This window comes from Vanellus vanellus, assembly GCF_965231255.1.
Source record: "Vanellus vanellus genome assembly, chromosome: 25".
In the NCBI taxonomy this organism is placed as follows: domain Eukaryota; kingdom Metazoa; phylum Chordata; class Aves; order Charadriiformes; family Charadriidae; genus Vanellus; species Vanellus vanellus.
The window spans coordinates 6,315,985-6,332,651 of NC_138930.1; the positions used below are offsets into that span (position 1 = coordinate 6,315,985).

The following is a 16,667-nucleotide window of genomic DNA, read 5'->3' on the forward strand; positions in this document are numbered from 1 at the left end:
CCTGTCCTGAGGTTCATGAAGTGTCTATTCATATCTTTAACCGTGTCACTGGTCCCCAGTCAAACAAAGCCTGGAGGTAGACATATGTAGACCTCATTCATCTGCTCCTTTCAGCAGTCTTCCTGCTTGAGCTGCAAGCTCCCAGCTCTTGAGTTGTGTGACTGTCTTGCTGTGGCTTCCTCTGCCTGCTATTCCTTGTGGTCACTGAAACATTTCCCTTGAGCAAACTTGGCTGCTTTCTGGAAAAAAAAGAGCTCTAGAGAGTTACTCTAACCTGGTGTTCTTCAAAGAACATTGAGACACATCAACTGCTGTTGGCATTTCGGAGACCCCCTAAAGTGGGTTGCACCTTTTGTAAAGTCTTCTGTCAATTTTCTGCATGAAGATAATAAATCAGGTTGGAGTGTCTTCCAGTGTTAATGTTCATGAAGGAGCAGAAGTTACTTAGCACTGTCAGGAATTCTTTATGGTGGTTTGTCAAGCTGCGCATTGAACATCTCCCTGGGAGTACTTGCATGCTGCCTGGCTTCTGCGGGTGGGAGGAAGCTATGGACTGTGTAAGCACACACTGTTGTTCATGTTCCGTGTGAAGTGGCATTTACCCTTTAGGTACTGCACAGACAGAAGGTTTCCAATGTGATTTTATGTGACACATGCACAGTGCCTTGTTTTACTGCGTGACACATGTGATGCAGGTGCATTTGTCTAGAGAGTCTATTTTGAAGACTTTCTGGTTGCTGCTAAATAATTGTCTTAAGTAGAAGTCATGTTTTGTCTATATGTCTCCTGCAAGCTGCTGAGCTTGAAGACACTGCGCATATGTTGCAGAACAGGATTCACAGTGACAGATTGTACCAATGATTAAGAAAAATTGGTTACAGTTGAATGAAAACAAATTCGGAGATCTACACCAAGGAATGCAGAGAAAATACATGAGCTTCATAGTTAAAGCATATCACAAACTAAGTCTGTCGATTTATCCTATTACTAGGAGAAGATGCACATGGTGCTGAAACATGTAAAGAGATACTGTCTATAAGGCACACCAGTACCCCATAAAGCAGGATTTTTTAAAAATAATTCTGGGCATCACATTTTGTTAGGGTTATAGGCAAATTAAAAATTTAAGAGGACAGTAGAAGTGATCAGAAGTTTGGGAACCAAGACTTGGGGTTTGGGCTGGGGAGCAAGGTTTGTATAATCTAGACCAGTGGTTTTCAGCTTTTTTTTCCTTTGCAAACATAACGTTTTTTCCCATGTTTGGAGTTGCAGACCAAATACAGAGCTTTTCAAAGCCTATAGGTAGTAGGACTCCTCTTGAAATTACTTCTGTGGGTCCTTAAAAGCAGCTCACTGACCACAGGCTGAAAACTACAGATCTAGAGAAGAGAAGTTTGAGGAAAGGGAAAGAGAAAAATGAATTCTAAGATGATTTAAGAGAAAAAGACAAAAAGCCGTTCCCTGCTTTCTTACTGGTGTGAGACTAGAATAGGAATCTTAAACTGCAGCAAGGAAGGATTACTTCATGTAATAAAACAGTTGTTTAATAACATGACACACACCTAGAGAAGCTGCAGAAAGTCAGTTTGTTAGAGGAAAAGGTAGACAAATACTTGGTGGGCAGGAGAAAAATTACCTGGATGATTTCTGTGAGTTGGATATAACAGCTTGAATAGTCATATTTAAAGCGGCCAGGGTTGCTTTGCTCGTAATGAATACTGCTGAAGAAATACTGGTTTATTCCTGAAAGGTGATCATGTTTCCATGGTGGATTACTACTTTACTGCTTTGTGTGGGAATACATCCTAGGGAATGGGCTTTGTCACATCAATTACAAACCACTGGGGGTGCACATGGGCCCTTTTTGGGAGATGCATGCGCTCTGCTTCTCAGGGGCTGTAGTCCAAAGTGATAGATGTCAGCAATTAAACGGGCTGTGCAGCAGCGAGATGAAAAAAATACTCTTTACACCTCGTTTGTAGAGCAGCTTTATTGTCATCTCTTAGCTGAGTTGCCTTCTTGTTTTTCCCTTGCCTGCCTATGACATGTTTTCCTTTATCAGGCAATGCATTCAGCACATTGGTGCAAGCTGCGAGTTTTAAGAGGCATTTATGATTACTTTTGTTAGCTGCATTTGCAGGTTACTCTGGGAGCCATCTAGTGGTACACTAATCCTAATAAAGTGTATAATAACAATATCTGTAGTTGTAACCAAGACATGCTCAAGATGTGTGTGCACCCACATATAAATATAACTAACTAACTTTTTGTTTCAGCTACAAGAAGAAAGATGCAGATTTGTCTGTGGCTCAGGGTCGCATTAAGGATCTTGAAGTACTGTTCCATAGAAGTGAAGCAGAACTCAATACTGTCCTGAATGAGAAACGCAGTCTGGAAGCAGAGGTGGCAGATTTGCGTGCCCAACTTGCGAAGGTATGTCAGCGAATGCTTCTTTTACTTAAAATTTTCTGGTGTTTCTATATTTGTGAGATACCAGGTTACTAAATGTTGTCCTTTGTAAGGTGCTGCATAATTTTAAATTTACGTTGGAGTACCCAGTGGGACTACGCTGGCAAGAAAAAGAACATGCAACATATTGTGCTTGAGGAATTAATAATCCTCAGCTCCATTATCGTAGTGTATTGAAATAATCCTACATTTTAAATAACTGGTATAAAAACATGAAAGCTTGTTTTAAATATTCACATGGACACTTTTTTTTTTGAGGGTTGTTGGTTGGTTGTTTGGTGTGGGTTTGTGTTTTTTTTTTTTTTTTAAATCAGTGGCTTGACATTAGATTTGTTGTGAATAATTGGTCCAAAGATGTCAAACGAAGAACATAAAGGGATTATGGATGGGAAATAGGGATCCAGACAAAATTACATCTTTGCCTTTAAAATTCTTTACTAGGCTGAAGATAGCCATGCTGTGGCAAAGAAGCAGTTGGAGAAAGAGACGCTCATGCGTGTGGATCTGGAGAATCGGTGCCAGAGCTTGCAAGAGGACCTGGATTTCAGGAAGAATGTGTTTGAGGAGGTATTGTCAACCTAGCAATCTCATCATAGTCTGAAGTTTATGTAGCTTTTATTGAAACTGACTATAAGCGATTACTAACTAGCCCAGGTAGGGAGAATTGGTGTTATCCTTGCTATAAATGGGTTGAGTAATAAAACAGCTAACAGTTTTGCAGGAGTTAAGTGGTAAATCACTGGCAGAGCTGGCGTGAGAATCAAGTGACCAAGGGTATTGTTCTGTGGGCAGGTGAGCTAATGTAGTAGCTGACTGCTGTGGGAAAGGCAAAGTCTTGTTCCCTGTCTCTGGACCTGGTTGCATGGCACTGCTCCTTACTTGCACCAACTTTGGTGGTTGGTGGACCTGACTATAACATGTTTTAATTGACAAGAACAGTGTGCAATTACCCTGCTTTTTGCCAGGGTAGTTTTCTGCCTGTTTAGTGAGTTGAGTTGGCTCATAATTGTTTTAGTGAGGACCAGAGTTTTTATAAAGTAAATAGTGGGAATGCACAGGTGGGAGTTGGTAAAGGGAAGCGTGACCTTCTGTCTGTACCAGGTGCAAAGTGTTATGTCAGTTTATTCCATCTTGTAAAAACCAACTCTGACCTTTTTGGTTTTTTTTCTGCAAGCGCATTCAATTAGTGGCTGCTGAACAATTGCCATATGCTTCTGCCTTTCATCTCATCTGTGCTAGTTGCGATGTTTGGCTCACCATGCACCAAACCATTTCAGCCCGATGAACTAGTAAAATACTTGGGGGGTTTTCGCTGAGTTTAATTCTTGCGAGCTTAGTGACTGAGTTATGTCTTACCATGGAATGAAATGAGTGCCCAGACTGGATTAAGGGATGTGGCAAGTCTGTGTGGACGGGGGCTGGAGTAGGGCAAAGGCGGCAACCAAGCAGGTGGATGTCCCTGAGTTGTACTGACCATTGTCTCACTTCCATGCCCTGGAGTAGTTGCATGCAACTGCAATAACAGACCCTTGCTTGGTGTAGGGCAGTAAAGTAACTGTGCTTCCTGAGGAGAGTTGTGTTGCTGCTGACTAAAGGTGAAGCTAAATGAGACAGCAGAAACTAATCTTAAAGCTTGCCACACTGAAGTGGTGGTGTTCCTTTAGCCATCCCTGGAGCTTTTTGATCTTTGTATGGACCAGTTTAACAGACAAAGAAAAAACGGAATTGGTTTCCTTTAGGTTAGTGAATTCATTTGGTTCACTGAAGGGTCCAAAGCTCTATTAAGGTTAGAATGTCATGATTGGAGTGTGGCAAGTGAAGCCTGCTTATTCTAGTGGCGTTGAACTGTGAGATCAGCTCAGCCCTTCACCTGATGCTGTGCAGTCCCCCATGATATTCTTGGAGGGCACAAAAGGTCATTGCCTACAGTTAGCGAGAGACTGCTGCTTGCTATTTTTTTTGGCATTAAAATTCACCACAGAAGGGAAAGTGTCTTCCAGATCACATCAGGGCACATTGCTGTGAGTAGAAGGGCGTGTTTCTAAGAATCTATTTTTAGGCGTAGAGCATTTCTGCAAAACAACGTGTAAAGTCGCACTGAATTTGTGTTAGCCTGCTATGACTCCAGTTTAGGCATGCAAAGTGAGCCTTGCCTCACTTGCCTGCTGCTCCTCCTCGTGGCCCTGCTGCTACCCTCAGGCCTCCTCCCAGCACTCAGTACCGCTCCCCTGTCTGTCCTGCCCTGAAGGGAGAAATTGTTTCTTTTCGACACCATGCGTTCAGGCCTGGCCAGGTCTCGGCATGAGTAAGGGCGTGAGTAAGTCTTGCCTCACTAGTTTGGGACTGGTGCTCAAGGCACAGAGCAGTCGTACTTCTCTAAAACCAGAAATTTCCTAGTACAAACTCTGACCAGAAAAAAAAATAAATTATGTTTTCAGGATTGCTTGGGTTGCGCTTTATTACTAATGTAACCAAAATCTAATGAGTAGGGGTCATACAGTATACAGAAAAAGAGAAGATCTGCGTGTAGCTAAATGTGAAACTTGAAGATGCAGTTTTTCTCTATAGTGATTATTTTTTTCAGTATATCTAATGGTCACAAAAGGTGTTTGTTTTTATTTGACTCTTTGTAGACTGCTATTGTAATGTAGGGATGTATATTGAGAAGGAAAGGGCTTGTGGTGCAGCACACAGAATCTCTCTGCTGTGTAAAAATTCATGGTTCCCCCCCTCCCCATTTTGACTTTTGTAACAGCTCCTTACTTAAAAACAGGGTTAAAAATAGCTATATACAGTTTAAGTTGGGTCACTGTTAAGAATTGTATCCTGCTAAATGAGAACAGTATGTTGCATCTGTTAGTACGTGCAGTAATTCTTAGGCCTAAATGCCTTCAGTACTGTAGCTCCTATATACTAAATAATTAGCACTGAATTAGTTAATTGTCTGAATGTAATTGCTTGTACTGTTTACCCTAATGTGGGAATTTGTCCCCATTTCTTTTTGTGTGTGTGTAGGAAATTAGAGAAACAAGAAAACGACATGAACATCGTTTGGTCGAGGTGGACACTAGTCGCCAACAGGAGTATGAATCCAAAATGACTCAGGCCCTGGAGGATCTGCGAAATCAACATGATGAACAAGTCAAACTGTACAAAATGGAGCTTGAGCAGACCTATCAGGCTAAGGTAACCACTGCTGCCCACAGCGCTGTCTGACAGGAAGTCCAGGTGGTGAGATAAGACTGTTTCCATCAGCCCTACTGTCTTTAAGGAGACAAGTAGTTACAATATGAAGAAGCTTTGTCCCAGTGTTCAGATACCTCCTCTGACGCTGTGCGCAGCTGCATTTCCAGGGAGGCTATAGCCAGAGGTAATAGCTTGGAATAGCTTTAGCCAACAAAGGCCAGTTTTAAAGAAAACACATGGAACTGTTGGTTACAGTGGAGGACATAGTGAGAATAGCAGATGTCACACAACAGCTGATGAAACAATGTCTTCTGCTGTGAGGGTTTTTTTTCTTTATGTCAGTAGATCCAGTTCTTCCTCCAAAATGGAGGTGGTGGAGACACTTGCAATAGGTGCAATATGTTTGCTCTGAGAAGCTGGAGGGGTGGGTTGGAGAGCTTGGGGAATGGCTGTGTTTCAGTATGGAATTCTGCCAGGATGCAGTGAGCTTGCAAACTAATGGACATACGGGGAGGTGCTCCGTGTCTAAGGCTGCATTGTCACTTTGCAAAGGCCACAGTAAGAGTAATGTTCTTACTAGCCCAAATACTTTTTTAAATGTGTGTAAGCCTTATTGCATTTCAGTGGTCTAAGTTAGTTCTGGATTGGAAAATTACTAGATGCAGTTGTGGTTTCATTGGTGGCAGGGAAACTTCAGGCAAGGTATTGGACCTTTTTTGACCAGCTTTGGTGATGAAAACCATGGTTTATAAATCTCAGAATGGTTTGGCTCTGTCCAACCTGGCCTGGAATGTTTCCAGGGATTGGGGTATCTACCCCCTGTCTGGGCAACCTGGGCCAGCGTTTCACCACCCTCATTGTGTTTTAAAAAAAAAAAAATAAAAAAATTTCTTCCCTGTATCTAGTCTGAATCTACCCTCTTTTAGTTTAAAACCATTACCTCTTGTCCTATTGCAACAGGACCTGCTAAAAAGTCTGTCCTCATCTTATAATTGCAGAATCACAGAATAGTAGGGGTTGGAAGGGACCTTTGGAGATCTAGTCCAACCGCCCTGCCAAGGCAGGTTCATGTAGAGCAGGTTGGACAGGAATGTCTTCAGGCGGGTTTTGAATATCTCCACAGAAGGAGACTCTACATCTCTGGGCAGCTTGTTCCAGTGCTCTGTCACCCTCAAAGTAAGGAAGTTTTTCCTCATGTTCAGATGGAATTTCCTGTGTTCCAGCTTGTGCCTGTTGCCCCTCTTCCCATTGCCAGGCACCACTGAAAAGAGTCTCGCCCCATCCTTTTGACACCTGTCCTTTAAATATTTGCAAGCATGGATAAGATCCCCTCTCAGTCTTCTCCAAGCTAAACAGACACAGGTCTCTCGGCCTTTTCTCATGAGAGGTTCCTTTGATCATCTTTGTAACCCTCTGCTGGACTAAGCCCTCTCTAAGTACTGGAAGGCTGCAATAAGGTCTCCCAGAGCCTTTTCTTCTCGAGGCTGAACAACTCTCTCAGCCTGGCCTCACAGCAGAGGGGCTTCAGCCCTTGGATCATTTTTGTGGTACCCCTCTGGAGCCACTCCAACAGGTCCATGTCCTTCTGACGTTGGGGACTCCAGAGCTGGATGCAGCACTCCAGGTGGGATCTCACCGGAGCAGAGTGGACGGGAAAAGTGAATATAGGAGTAATTTAATCCAGAAGAATGCTTCTTAAAAGAGTGCAAATATTTAAGTTTGGTTTATCTGCCTCTTGTTGTGGATGAGTAGAATGCACTCAAAAGAAAGAAGCAGCAATATGTTTTATTGAGGTAAAATAAGAATTTGACAGAGTTCAATAAGTTTGATGGAGTTTAACAAAGTTTAACAGTGGTTTGACAAGGTTCAATAAGTTTGATGGCAAGGTTCACCTTATTAATTACTGCATGGAAGGAACATACAAAGGAAAATTGAGTTAGAACGATTCACACAGAGACCAGAGATGCAAAGAATAAGAACCCTCCTGTTGAGTCATGAGGTTCAGAGTGGACCCCCTTGCTTCCTAAACTCCATTTGGAGCCTGGGTGCAGCTGGGTCCAGTTTTAGTCTCAGACTTGGTCACTGGTTTATGTCTAATGGAATTATCCATGCAAAGTTTACAATAACATGGAGTAGCTACGTGGATTGTAAAGTTTCATAGTATTAACTCGGCATGCTGTATTAGTCATTTACTGAGGATCTGTCGCGGGTGAGGGATCTCTCTGCCTTGGCTAAGGAAGGATCTCTTAGTCTCAGGTGAGGAGTCTCTAACCTTGAGAGTTGTTCCTGCTCAAGGGGAGAGTCACCTGGCGTGCAGCCCAGCTGCCATTCAGGGAGGGCTCAGATTGGGCCCATCCTGATGGTAATATTGATAGGGTGAAGTAGTTGGCTCTCAGTTGGTAGTATAGATGTCTTTGTTTTAGCTCTGGTATCTTGTTCTGTGCTTTGCTTATCTTGCACTTTTGGGTTTCAGAACCACCTTTTGAAATATTTTTCAAGACACCTTCACTACCTTGTAAGTGAGCCAGGAGCTTTCCAGCTTGCAAGTTCACCCCAAAGATGTGAGGCCAGTTTTCCTTAGTCAGCCTGAACCAAACTAGGACTAGGAGTCAAGTGTATCTGTCACACCTCTGCAAATCCTGAGTTAGCAAAGCCCAGTTCATCCAGCACTGGGAACATGGGAGGAGTAGCAGCTTTGTTGTTGGTACAATTGCAGGTTACAGGTTTGTTGTGGGTTTTGGTTGTGTTTTTTTTGTTGTTGTTGTTTTTGTTGGTGTGTTATATATGTATTCATTGCCCTACCTGAAGGAATTAGACAGCTGCCACATTTCTGGTTATTGAAAATACTTGCCAATAATTACAGCCACTTCTAATTCATTTGTGGTGGAGAAATTATGGTGCTGCTAACATTGTTCTCCCCCACCCTTCACCAAGACTCCCTTTGAATTCTTTGGTTTGATGATTTACAGTTTGAGAAACATCGATCTACAAATATTTAACTATTTCTTACAGCAGCAACAATATAGATAATAGATACTAAAAACCAAAATCAAGTACGGTTAGCAGTCTTGGCATTATTCACAGAAGTTAGGAACATAAGGTATTTTTATACAATGAGATATTCGGATTGACTTGTCACAGTCCAAAGATGATCCAGGGCAGAAAATGCCTAGTAAAACTAAAGGGGGGGGGGGGGGAAGTCTGCAAAATACAGACTTGGAGAATGAAAAAGTTACGAGACTTGAACAGGGGTATGAACAAATTTTAAGCTGCTTTTTTATCTCATAAAAGGTGATGGTTATGGGTGAAGTTGGAATGTGGAGGTGTCACAGATGGAAGTATTTGACTCAGTTATGATTTAGCAGTGATTCAACATTTATTAGTGACTTGAGGTAGATCAAGAGGTTGAATTTTAGCAGCACTTAATCCTTAACTCATTTAAAGGTTTACAAAGTGATTTAACAAAATAACTAAACAGCGACTTAATTACAGACTTGAAGATGGTGAAATTCACACTAACTTACTATAAAGTATCCCAAATCAGTACATACACATATGGGCAAAAGCACAGATCTCGAATTAATGCATATACATATAAGCAAAGCATATAAGTGTGCGCGTACACGCACCAGTCTGGAACTGCTGAGATCAAACATCTCTTAATATTACATGACTCACCCTTTGTAACTCCTACACATGCACGGACAAATGAAAGAACATCCACATCCATAAAGCTAATGTATATTTATCGTAAACATGTAAGTGGAGAGGTGGATGAGAGAGAAGCTGGCCTATAGTTAAAACTTCTCTTTTCTTGAGTTAGAGTAAATACAATACATTGGCATTCCTCAACGGCCGGTAATTGAGGCTCAAGAGGGCTTGTCTCTCTCCCTGGTCTTCTAGTCCTCGAGGTGTTTGCCTGAGCAGGGGACATCCTGGTCACAGCCTGCTGTGATTCAGAAGAGCTCAGAGGGTCTTTACTAGAATCGCTAGTTACAGGATCTGAGATAACTGACTTCTGTTAGGTACTTCTCCGGCCCAGTTCAGACAATGGAGTATTTCGGTACTTTCCATGGTTACGCAAGCCCAGGAATTGCTAGGACTTGTGGTCCTGTTACTCCCCTCTCTGCAGCCACAATCCATATGGCATCGGAAGTGACTAATTATTGTGGTTTTCTTCAAACAGTAGGAACCATAGGAACCACGCACACTAGGAGGTTGCCATAGTATTCTAGTCCGTTACTCCCCACCTTCAAACGGTGGGAGCTATGGGAACCAGATACACGAAGGAGTACTGTTCTAGTTCGTTGCTCTCCACCCTTTCTTTCTTTTGTGTTAGACCATTACATCTCGTTATGGTAATTGTATTATCATGTAGCCCAGGTGGGGAAGAAATTGAGGCCAAGCATTGAGAGGCCTAAGGCAGGGCAGGGGGATTGCACCACCACAGAAGGGAAAAACAAGCTTAGCTGTGAGCTTCAGTCTGTGGATTTCTGGATAAGGATGCGTCCCTGCTCAGAGAGAGCCTGAACTGTTAAGGAATATGATGTCAAAGCTGGTTGTGAAGTTTAGCTACTGAGCTTCTCCAGGATGAGAGGGTCTTGGGTAAAAGCTTACTTCTTGCCTGACCATGACCTTTGATCATAAGCAATAGGAATTCTAAATCTGAGGATTTGGCACTATGCCAGCATGACTGCAAGGAAGTGACTGGTTGTCAGCATTCAATTAATTTTTAATTTTAAACTTTACAAGAAGTAATGGTGTATAGTGGACTTGAAGTTCTTTCAAAACCCTTAGCCTAAAGAAGGCTCTATGTGTGTTTTCTTTCCTCCTCAGAACCCTGTGAACAGCAGAGCTAATGAAGATTGAATTTTATAAAGCTTTCTGCTGTGTGACTAAAGAACATGTTCTGCCCGTAACTGTTCTTAGAATTGGGGCAGTTAGTTCCTGGGTGGATTCCATGGTGTGTAGCAGAATTGTTGAACTCCAGCTGCAAGGCATGAAAAGGATGCTTTTTCTAGTTATCTACTTTGATGAAACTTACCATGTAATAGCTTTGAGCTCAGTTGTTGCTCTGTCAGATTTGGTTAAAATTAGTGAGGAGAAATGAAGCTTGTTTCTTAGATGAAATTAACAAAACCTGAAAACAAATTGAATGTTGGCAACTACTAGGGAAAGAGAATAAAACCAAAAGCATTGTTTTACCTCTGGGGCAGGATGTCATCTGAAGTGCTGTGGGTAGTTTTAGTCCTGCTTGAAAAGGTAGTACAGACTAATACTGAGAATACTAACAAAGACGAGTATGAAACAAGTCCTGCATGAGGAAAGTTGAAAATAAAACTTCACCTGGGAGAAGAAATGAATCGAGAAAGATAAAATGGATGTCTGTAAAAGGATAAATACCATGGAGAAGGTGAATGAGGAGTGATTGTTTATTATTTTTTCAATAGAAGTAGGGGCAGTGAATGTCCAGTAGCAGATTCGCAAGAAACAAAAAGAGGTTGTTCTTCATTAATGTATAGCTAAACTCTTTGCCCCATAAATTCAGAAAGCAGAGACAAATTCCTGCCTGAAAAATCCATGAGATAGTAAGCATAAAAATATTGTCTCTGGCTTAGGAAGTCCCAGAGTTGCAAATGGCCAGCTGAGATAAAATTCCCATGGGATATTTTATTGAGCTTAGTCCCTGGGCATCCAGGGATCTGTTAGACCAGGAAGTGAGCAAGGTAGCCTTTGCACTGATCCAGTGTGATTGTTCTTACAACAAACGCACAGGTCGTGCGATCACATGAACCTCAATTTTTGGAAACTATAAGGCTGCTTGTATAACAGAAGGGCTAATAGACCTTTTTTTTTTTTTAATAGTACAAGCAAATCCTATGGGAATAGACTGAAATAGATTTTTCTGGCCCTTAGGGCATTTCCTTAATGTTATGCAATTCTTACCATAAACTTACCAGATTTCCATTTAAAATTATTTAAGATTAAATAGCTTCCACTTTTTACTGAAAGGATATTTGCAGGGTATCTAACTCAATGTAAGTGACCTGTATAAAACTTGCCTTCCAGCTGGAGAATGCCAAACTGTCCTCTGACCAAAATGACAAAGCTGCTGGTGCAGCTCGAGAGGAGTTGAAGGAGGCTCGCATGAGAATAGAAACTCTCAGCTACCAGCTTTCTGGCCTTCAGAAACAGGTAAAGGGACTAAATTTGCTTTCATCTCTGATACAGAGCACTGTATTGTTTGTATATATTAACATTTCTGTTCCTTCATATTTTCTGAATTTCACAGAGGGAAAGCTTTGTTATGTTCCTTTGGGAGGGAGGGAATGAATTTTTAATTTTTTTCCTGTACCCACATAGATGCCAACTAAGTTTTCCACTGTGCTATCTAGGCTAGTGCTGCAGAAGATCGCATTCGTGAATTGGAGGAAATGATGGCTGGTGAGCGGGAAAAGTTTAGGAAGATGCTAGATGCAAAGGAGAGGGAAATGACAGAAATGAGGGACCAGATGCAGCAGCAGCTTACAGAGTACCAGGAACTGCTTGATGTTAAATTAGCACTGGACATGGAGATCAGTGCTTACCGAAAACTCCTGGAAGGAGAAGAGGAAAGGTACGTATAGATTCCACATTCTTTTTTTCAGACTAGCAGGTGTTTCTTATGCTGCTTTTTCACTATTTGAGCAGGAATGCTCAATTTTGTTTCACTGAAGCCATATTGGCTTCACGGTACAATGCGTTGCATGGAACACTTACATGGAATACTTGCAAGGGTTCTCATCTGAATGCTGTCTTTATTTTATTTTGGGTATTATAATAGTCTCAGAGTACAGTGAAATATATCATTCTGTGCTTGACATTTGTCTCCTCTTTTTATTTAAATGCTTATACTTCTGTGTTTTCCTGTTTTTAAATTATGTGGCCCAAGAATAGTGTGTTTAGCGGTAGATATACTGGAGGGGGGGGGGGGGTTAAATGATCTGTGGTGATCTCACTGGTGATGCTTTCCATGTCACATAATGACACTACCAGAAAATTTCTCAGGGATGGACACCACACACCACCACCTCCCCCCTTCTCTTATGGAGTCTTCCTGACAAACAGTGGGGCTGCTTTCAGCCTTGAGGCGTATTACAGTCTGGCTACTGAGTATGTTGTAGCATTATTGCTTTTTGTGTAGATGAGTTAATTAAAATGCTTTCTTCATTGTGTTAAGGTTGAAGCTCTCTCCAAGTCCCTCCTCCCGGGTTACAGTCTCTCGGGCTACCTCCAGCAGCAGCAGTAGCAGTACTTCACTTATTCGCTCTTCCCGAGGCAAGAGAAAACGTATTGAAGCAGAGGAGTTTTCAGGCAGCGGAACAAGTGGAATTGGCACTGGAAGTATTAGCGGCAGCAGTAGTAGCAGTAGCTTCCAAATGTCCCAGCAAGCTTCAGCGACAGGAAGTATCAGCATAGAAGAGATAGACCTGGAGGGCAAATACGTTCAACTTAAGAATAACTCTGAGAAGGTGAGTGTCAGAAGAATTCCCAGAAAGCAAGGAGGAGCTAAAGTGAAATGTTCCACAGCCTTTTGTAGCATAAGTAGGTGGAGTCCCTCGGAGAGCAGGAGCAGCATCTCAAGGTGCAGCATCCTGCAGTAATAAACAGGAGCATTTGAAAGTTGAATGTTTATATTTTGCTGAACGACCTTGTGGGATTTACACTTCAGACTGTTAATGGGTATAAAAAAAATACCTTCAAGTTAGAATGCGGATATCTAAGAACCATGTAAATAAATTTATATTCACATTATTTTAATAACAGAGAGACCTAGAGAAAGCTGTGATGCCTGTTTGCTCTGTTTTGCTCACCCTAAATAACCTTATGACTCTCCATTAGGATCAGTCTTTGGGTAACTGGAGGCTGAAAAGACAAATTGGAGATGGAGAAGAAATTGCTTACAAATTTACTCCCAAGTATGTCCTCAGAGCTGGGCAGACTGTAACAGTAAGTTATACTTGCAGTATGTCAATAACATACTCTTTTGTTGATGTTGTGGCAGTTGTAAATCTGATGTTTGGTACAGCCTGATCTGGTATATAACTTGATTTCATGGATCTCGCTTTAGAGAAGCAGGATTTCAGTTATAAAAATGCAGATATGAAATTGAATTTATATATTAGCATTTCAGTATTTAAGACCATTTCAGGCACAGAGAAAGTTGAAGAAAAAGTGGGGGGGGGGGGGGGCAGGTCAAGGGCTCTTTATTTTCAAACACCTTTGCCCAGGTTTGGAACGCTAATCCTGCTCAACCTCTTAATGAAACAGGAATGTTTTGGAGCATTCACTCCGTCTAGTAGACTTAGTTAAGTTTAAGACTAGACGTTCTCACCTTGACTGCAGTAGAACAGCCGCTTTTCAATAATTTTGTGTTTTATTTTCAGTCTGCAAAAGATCTTCTTTCAGAAGAAAAAAAGGCTTTCTTTTAATCAGTTCCAGCTATTTACACTTAAGTATCAATTGCTCAGATATATATATAAGATTAAATTGATACACTACAGGTTCCATTTTATGTCTTGTCTCCATACATACAGTATAGTCATTGAGACAGTGGTAGGAGAAATTTGTGTATTTGTAAAAACATTGACTGGAATATTAAGTACAATTTTTTGTCTTTTTTAGTTCTGGGGTTGTTTTTATGGCTAGTGTTACTTTTTGTGGTAGACTGAGGATAATATCTTACTACAAGTAATGGTGTAGGTAAAAGGGTAAAACTGCCTTTGGAATTCAGAAACAAAACTGGTATGTAGAGAAAACAAGGAGAATTAGGGGGTTCTGTATATTTAAAAAAAATGTGTATGAACAGCTAATTATAGAATGTCTTTCTCGCTAGATTTGGGGTGCAGATGCAGGTGTATCTCATAGCCCCCCTTCTGTACTCGTGTGGAAGAATCAAGGCAGCTGGGGCACTGGAGGAAATATTCGCACGTACCTCGTGAACTCTGAAGGAGAGGTAGGCTGTGTCTGTAGAAAAAAAGCTGTGGGCTGGGTTATCTCCCAGATTCTTTAATTGGGGGGTGGGGGACGACGGCAAAATCCTGATTTTAAGTTCTCCCCTATTGTCTTCTAAAATAAGACTGTTTATAACACTGAAAATAATTAAATATCTATATGTAACTGCGATTTTGGGGAAACTTTGGAAATTGGCGGTCATCATCCCAATTATATCCATATACTTTTTCATCCTATTTTAGAAAAACGCCCTGCTTGTAGAGAATTTGTTTGGAATTTGAGTATGTATTTTCAGAAAAGACTACGTATTGCTGGCAATTCAAAGTTATGTTACATAATACCTGCAATATTCTGGGGTGCAATATAAATATTAATGTAGGAAGATCGCTGTCCTTTCAATGTTGGAAGTATACCAGAAGCTTTCATTTGGCACGGGTTCCTGTGTATTCTGAATTGTCCTATATCTGCCCACACCCAGTTTCTTAAAACTATCCCTGCCAAAGACTCCTGCAAGGGAGGATCTACTTTGGCTGTTATTCATAAAATCGCCATTATCCCAGTGATCTGATAGAAGTAGGAAAGTGAAACAGACCACAGTTGTATCAGTTTTCATGCTGCCTTTCTTGCTGGCAATTCTGTGGTGGCGCTTTGTGCTGGAACAGCAGCACAGGACAAAGTAGGAGGGACGGTCGTTTGTACAAATAGAAAGCTAACTGGCTTAGTATTCAAACAGAAGTGGTTAAACTGAATTTGAAAAAATTTCAAATCAACGTCCATTCCCACTGTGGCTGCCTTGAGAATCCCTGCTTAGAAGTGTATATTTAGGGTGACACTTTTTCCACAAGTAGAAATTTGCACCTATGATATCAAGGGTGCAAGTGTACAGAAGAATTTCTTGCTACTAAGAAGTGTTAAAAATAATTTAGTAATAAAGAAAGCTTCCTGGGGTTTTAGAATTCTTTTTAGTGCCTGACTTAGAAGACAGTCAAATAATTGATACATGCAATTAATATAGAATGTTTAGTAGAAATTAGGAATATTCTCAATGCTGCGTAATCATACTGAGAAACTTTTAGTTTCTCCCCTCATGATACGTCTCAGACGGCTCCTAGCTGGCTCTGCTATGAGCTTGTGTAAAATTGACTAATGACCACCTGAAACATGGCTGCTTCTTCTCAAATCCCTAGGTAATGAAAGAAAATTCCCAAAGCTAAATTACCTAAAATGCTTTTCAGTGGATAGCATAGGAATGTTGTTGTGGTTTGCAGGATATTACCGGTATTTGTTTGCATAGCTAACGTTAAATCTAGGGCAAGTTGCCCAGAATTTTATATTAGGGGTATTATATTGATGGAATACCAAAAACATGAGAGAGAGACTACTGGCCATCTCCTTATCTATCATTTTGTGTAGGAAGTTGCAGTGAGAAGTGTTACTAAATCAGTAGTCGTGCAAGAGAACGAAGAGGAAGAGGATGAAGCAGAGTTTGGAGAGGAAGACCTTTTCAACCAACAGGTAATAAGATGCAGACCAAGTGTTTAACTTGTGCCTTTTTGGTTGGATTAATCAGGCATAAGATTTAGGGGGAGTCCCTTCAACTTTTGCCAGCTCTGAGCTTCCTGGTCCATTTTTCCAATGGATGCTTGCAGAGGCCGATCCCAGAAAGGCATGCAACCCTGCAGCATTACGACAATGCACAGAGAGAGTCTGATGTGAGCAATCTGTCAGGAATTGCTGCTTGAATCAAGAACAGTGCAGCTCAAGCAGTGGCTGATGCCAGGTCAGGATGCCAAGGTGTCTATGGAAGTATGTGACAGATCACAGATTTACAGCATTGCAATGACATAGACTATTTTTAGGGTTAGTAAGATTAGTTTTAGCAGTCAGTGTTCCTCCCATTCTAGTAGTTGCTTCTCTGTAAAAAAAAAAAAAAAAAAAAAGTTTGCGGCATTCTTGCTGTAAGCAGAATAAAACCATTGGGAAATAAAACCACTAAAAAACAGGAAACGGGGAGGGCT

The 16,667-nt window shown here is 41.3% G+C and overlaps 1 protein-coding gene across 1 annotated transcript in view; it reads left to right on the forward strand.

Annotated features, from left to right (window-relative positions):
• Window positions 1-16,667, forward strand: part of LMNB2 (lamin B2) — a gene marked incomplete at its 5' end in the record, with an annotated part of 38,389 nt that overhangs the window by 20,414 nt on the left and 1,308 nt on the right. Inside the window, 9 exons of the mRNA XM_082495329.1 lie at window positions 2,277-2,433; window positions 2,911-3,036; window positions 5,485-5,655; window positions 11,725-11,850; window positions 12,051-12,271; window positions 12,875-13,166; window positions 13,537-13,644; window positions 14,531-14,650; window positions 16,063-16,164. Of these exons, the coding sequence (XP_082351455.1) occupies window positions 2,277-2,433; window positions 2,911-3,036; window positions 5,485-5,655; window positions 11,725-11,850; window positions 12,051-12,271; window positions 12,875-13,166; window positions 13,537-13,644; window positions 14,531-14,650; window positions 16,063-16,164 (1,423 nt within the window). The remainder of the gene's footprint in view (window positions 1-2,276; window positions 2,434-2,910; window positions 3,037-5,484; window positions 5,656-11,724; window positions 11,851-12,050; window positions 12,272-12,874; window positions 13,167-13,536; window positions 13,645-14,530; window positions 14,651-16,062; window positions 16,165-16,667) is intronic.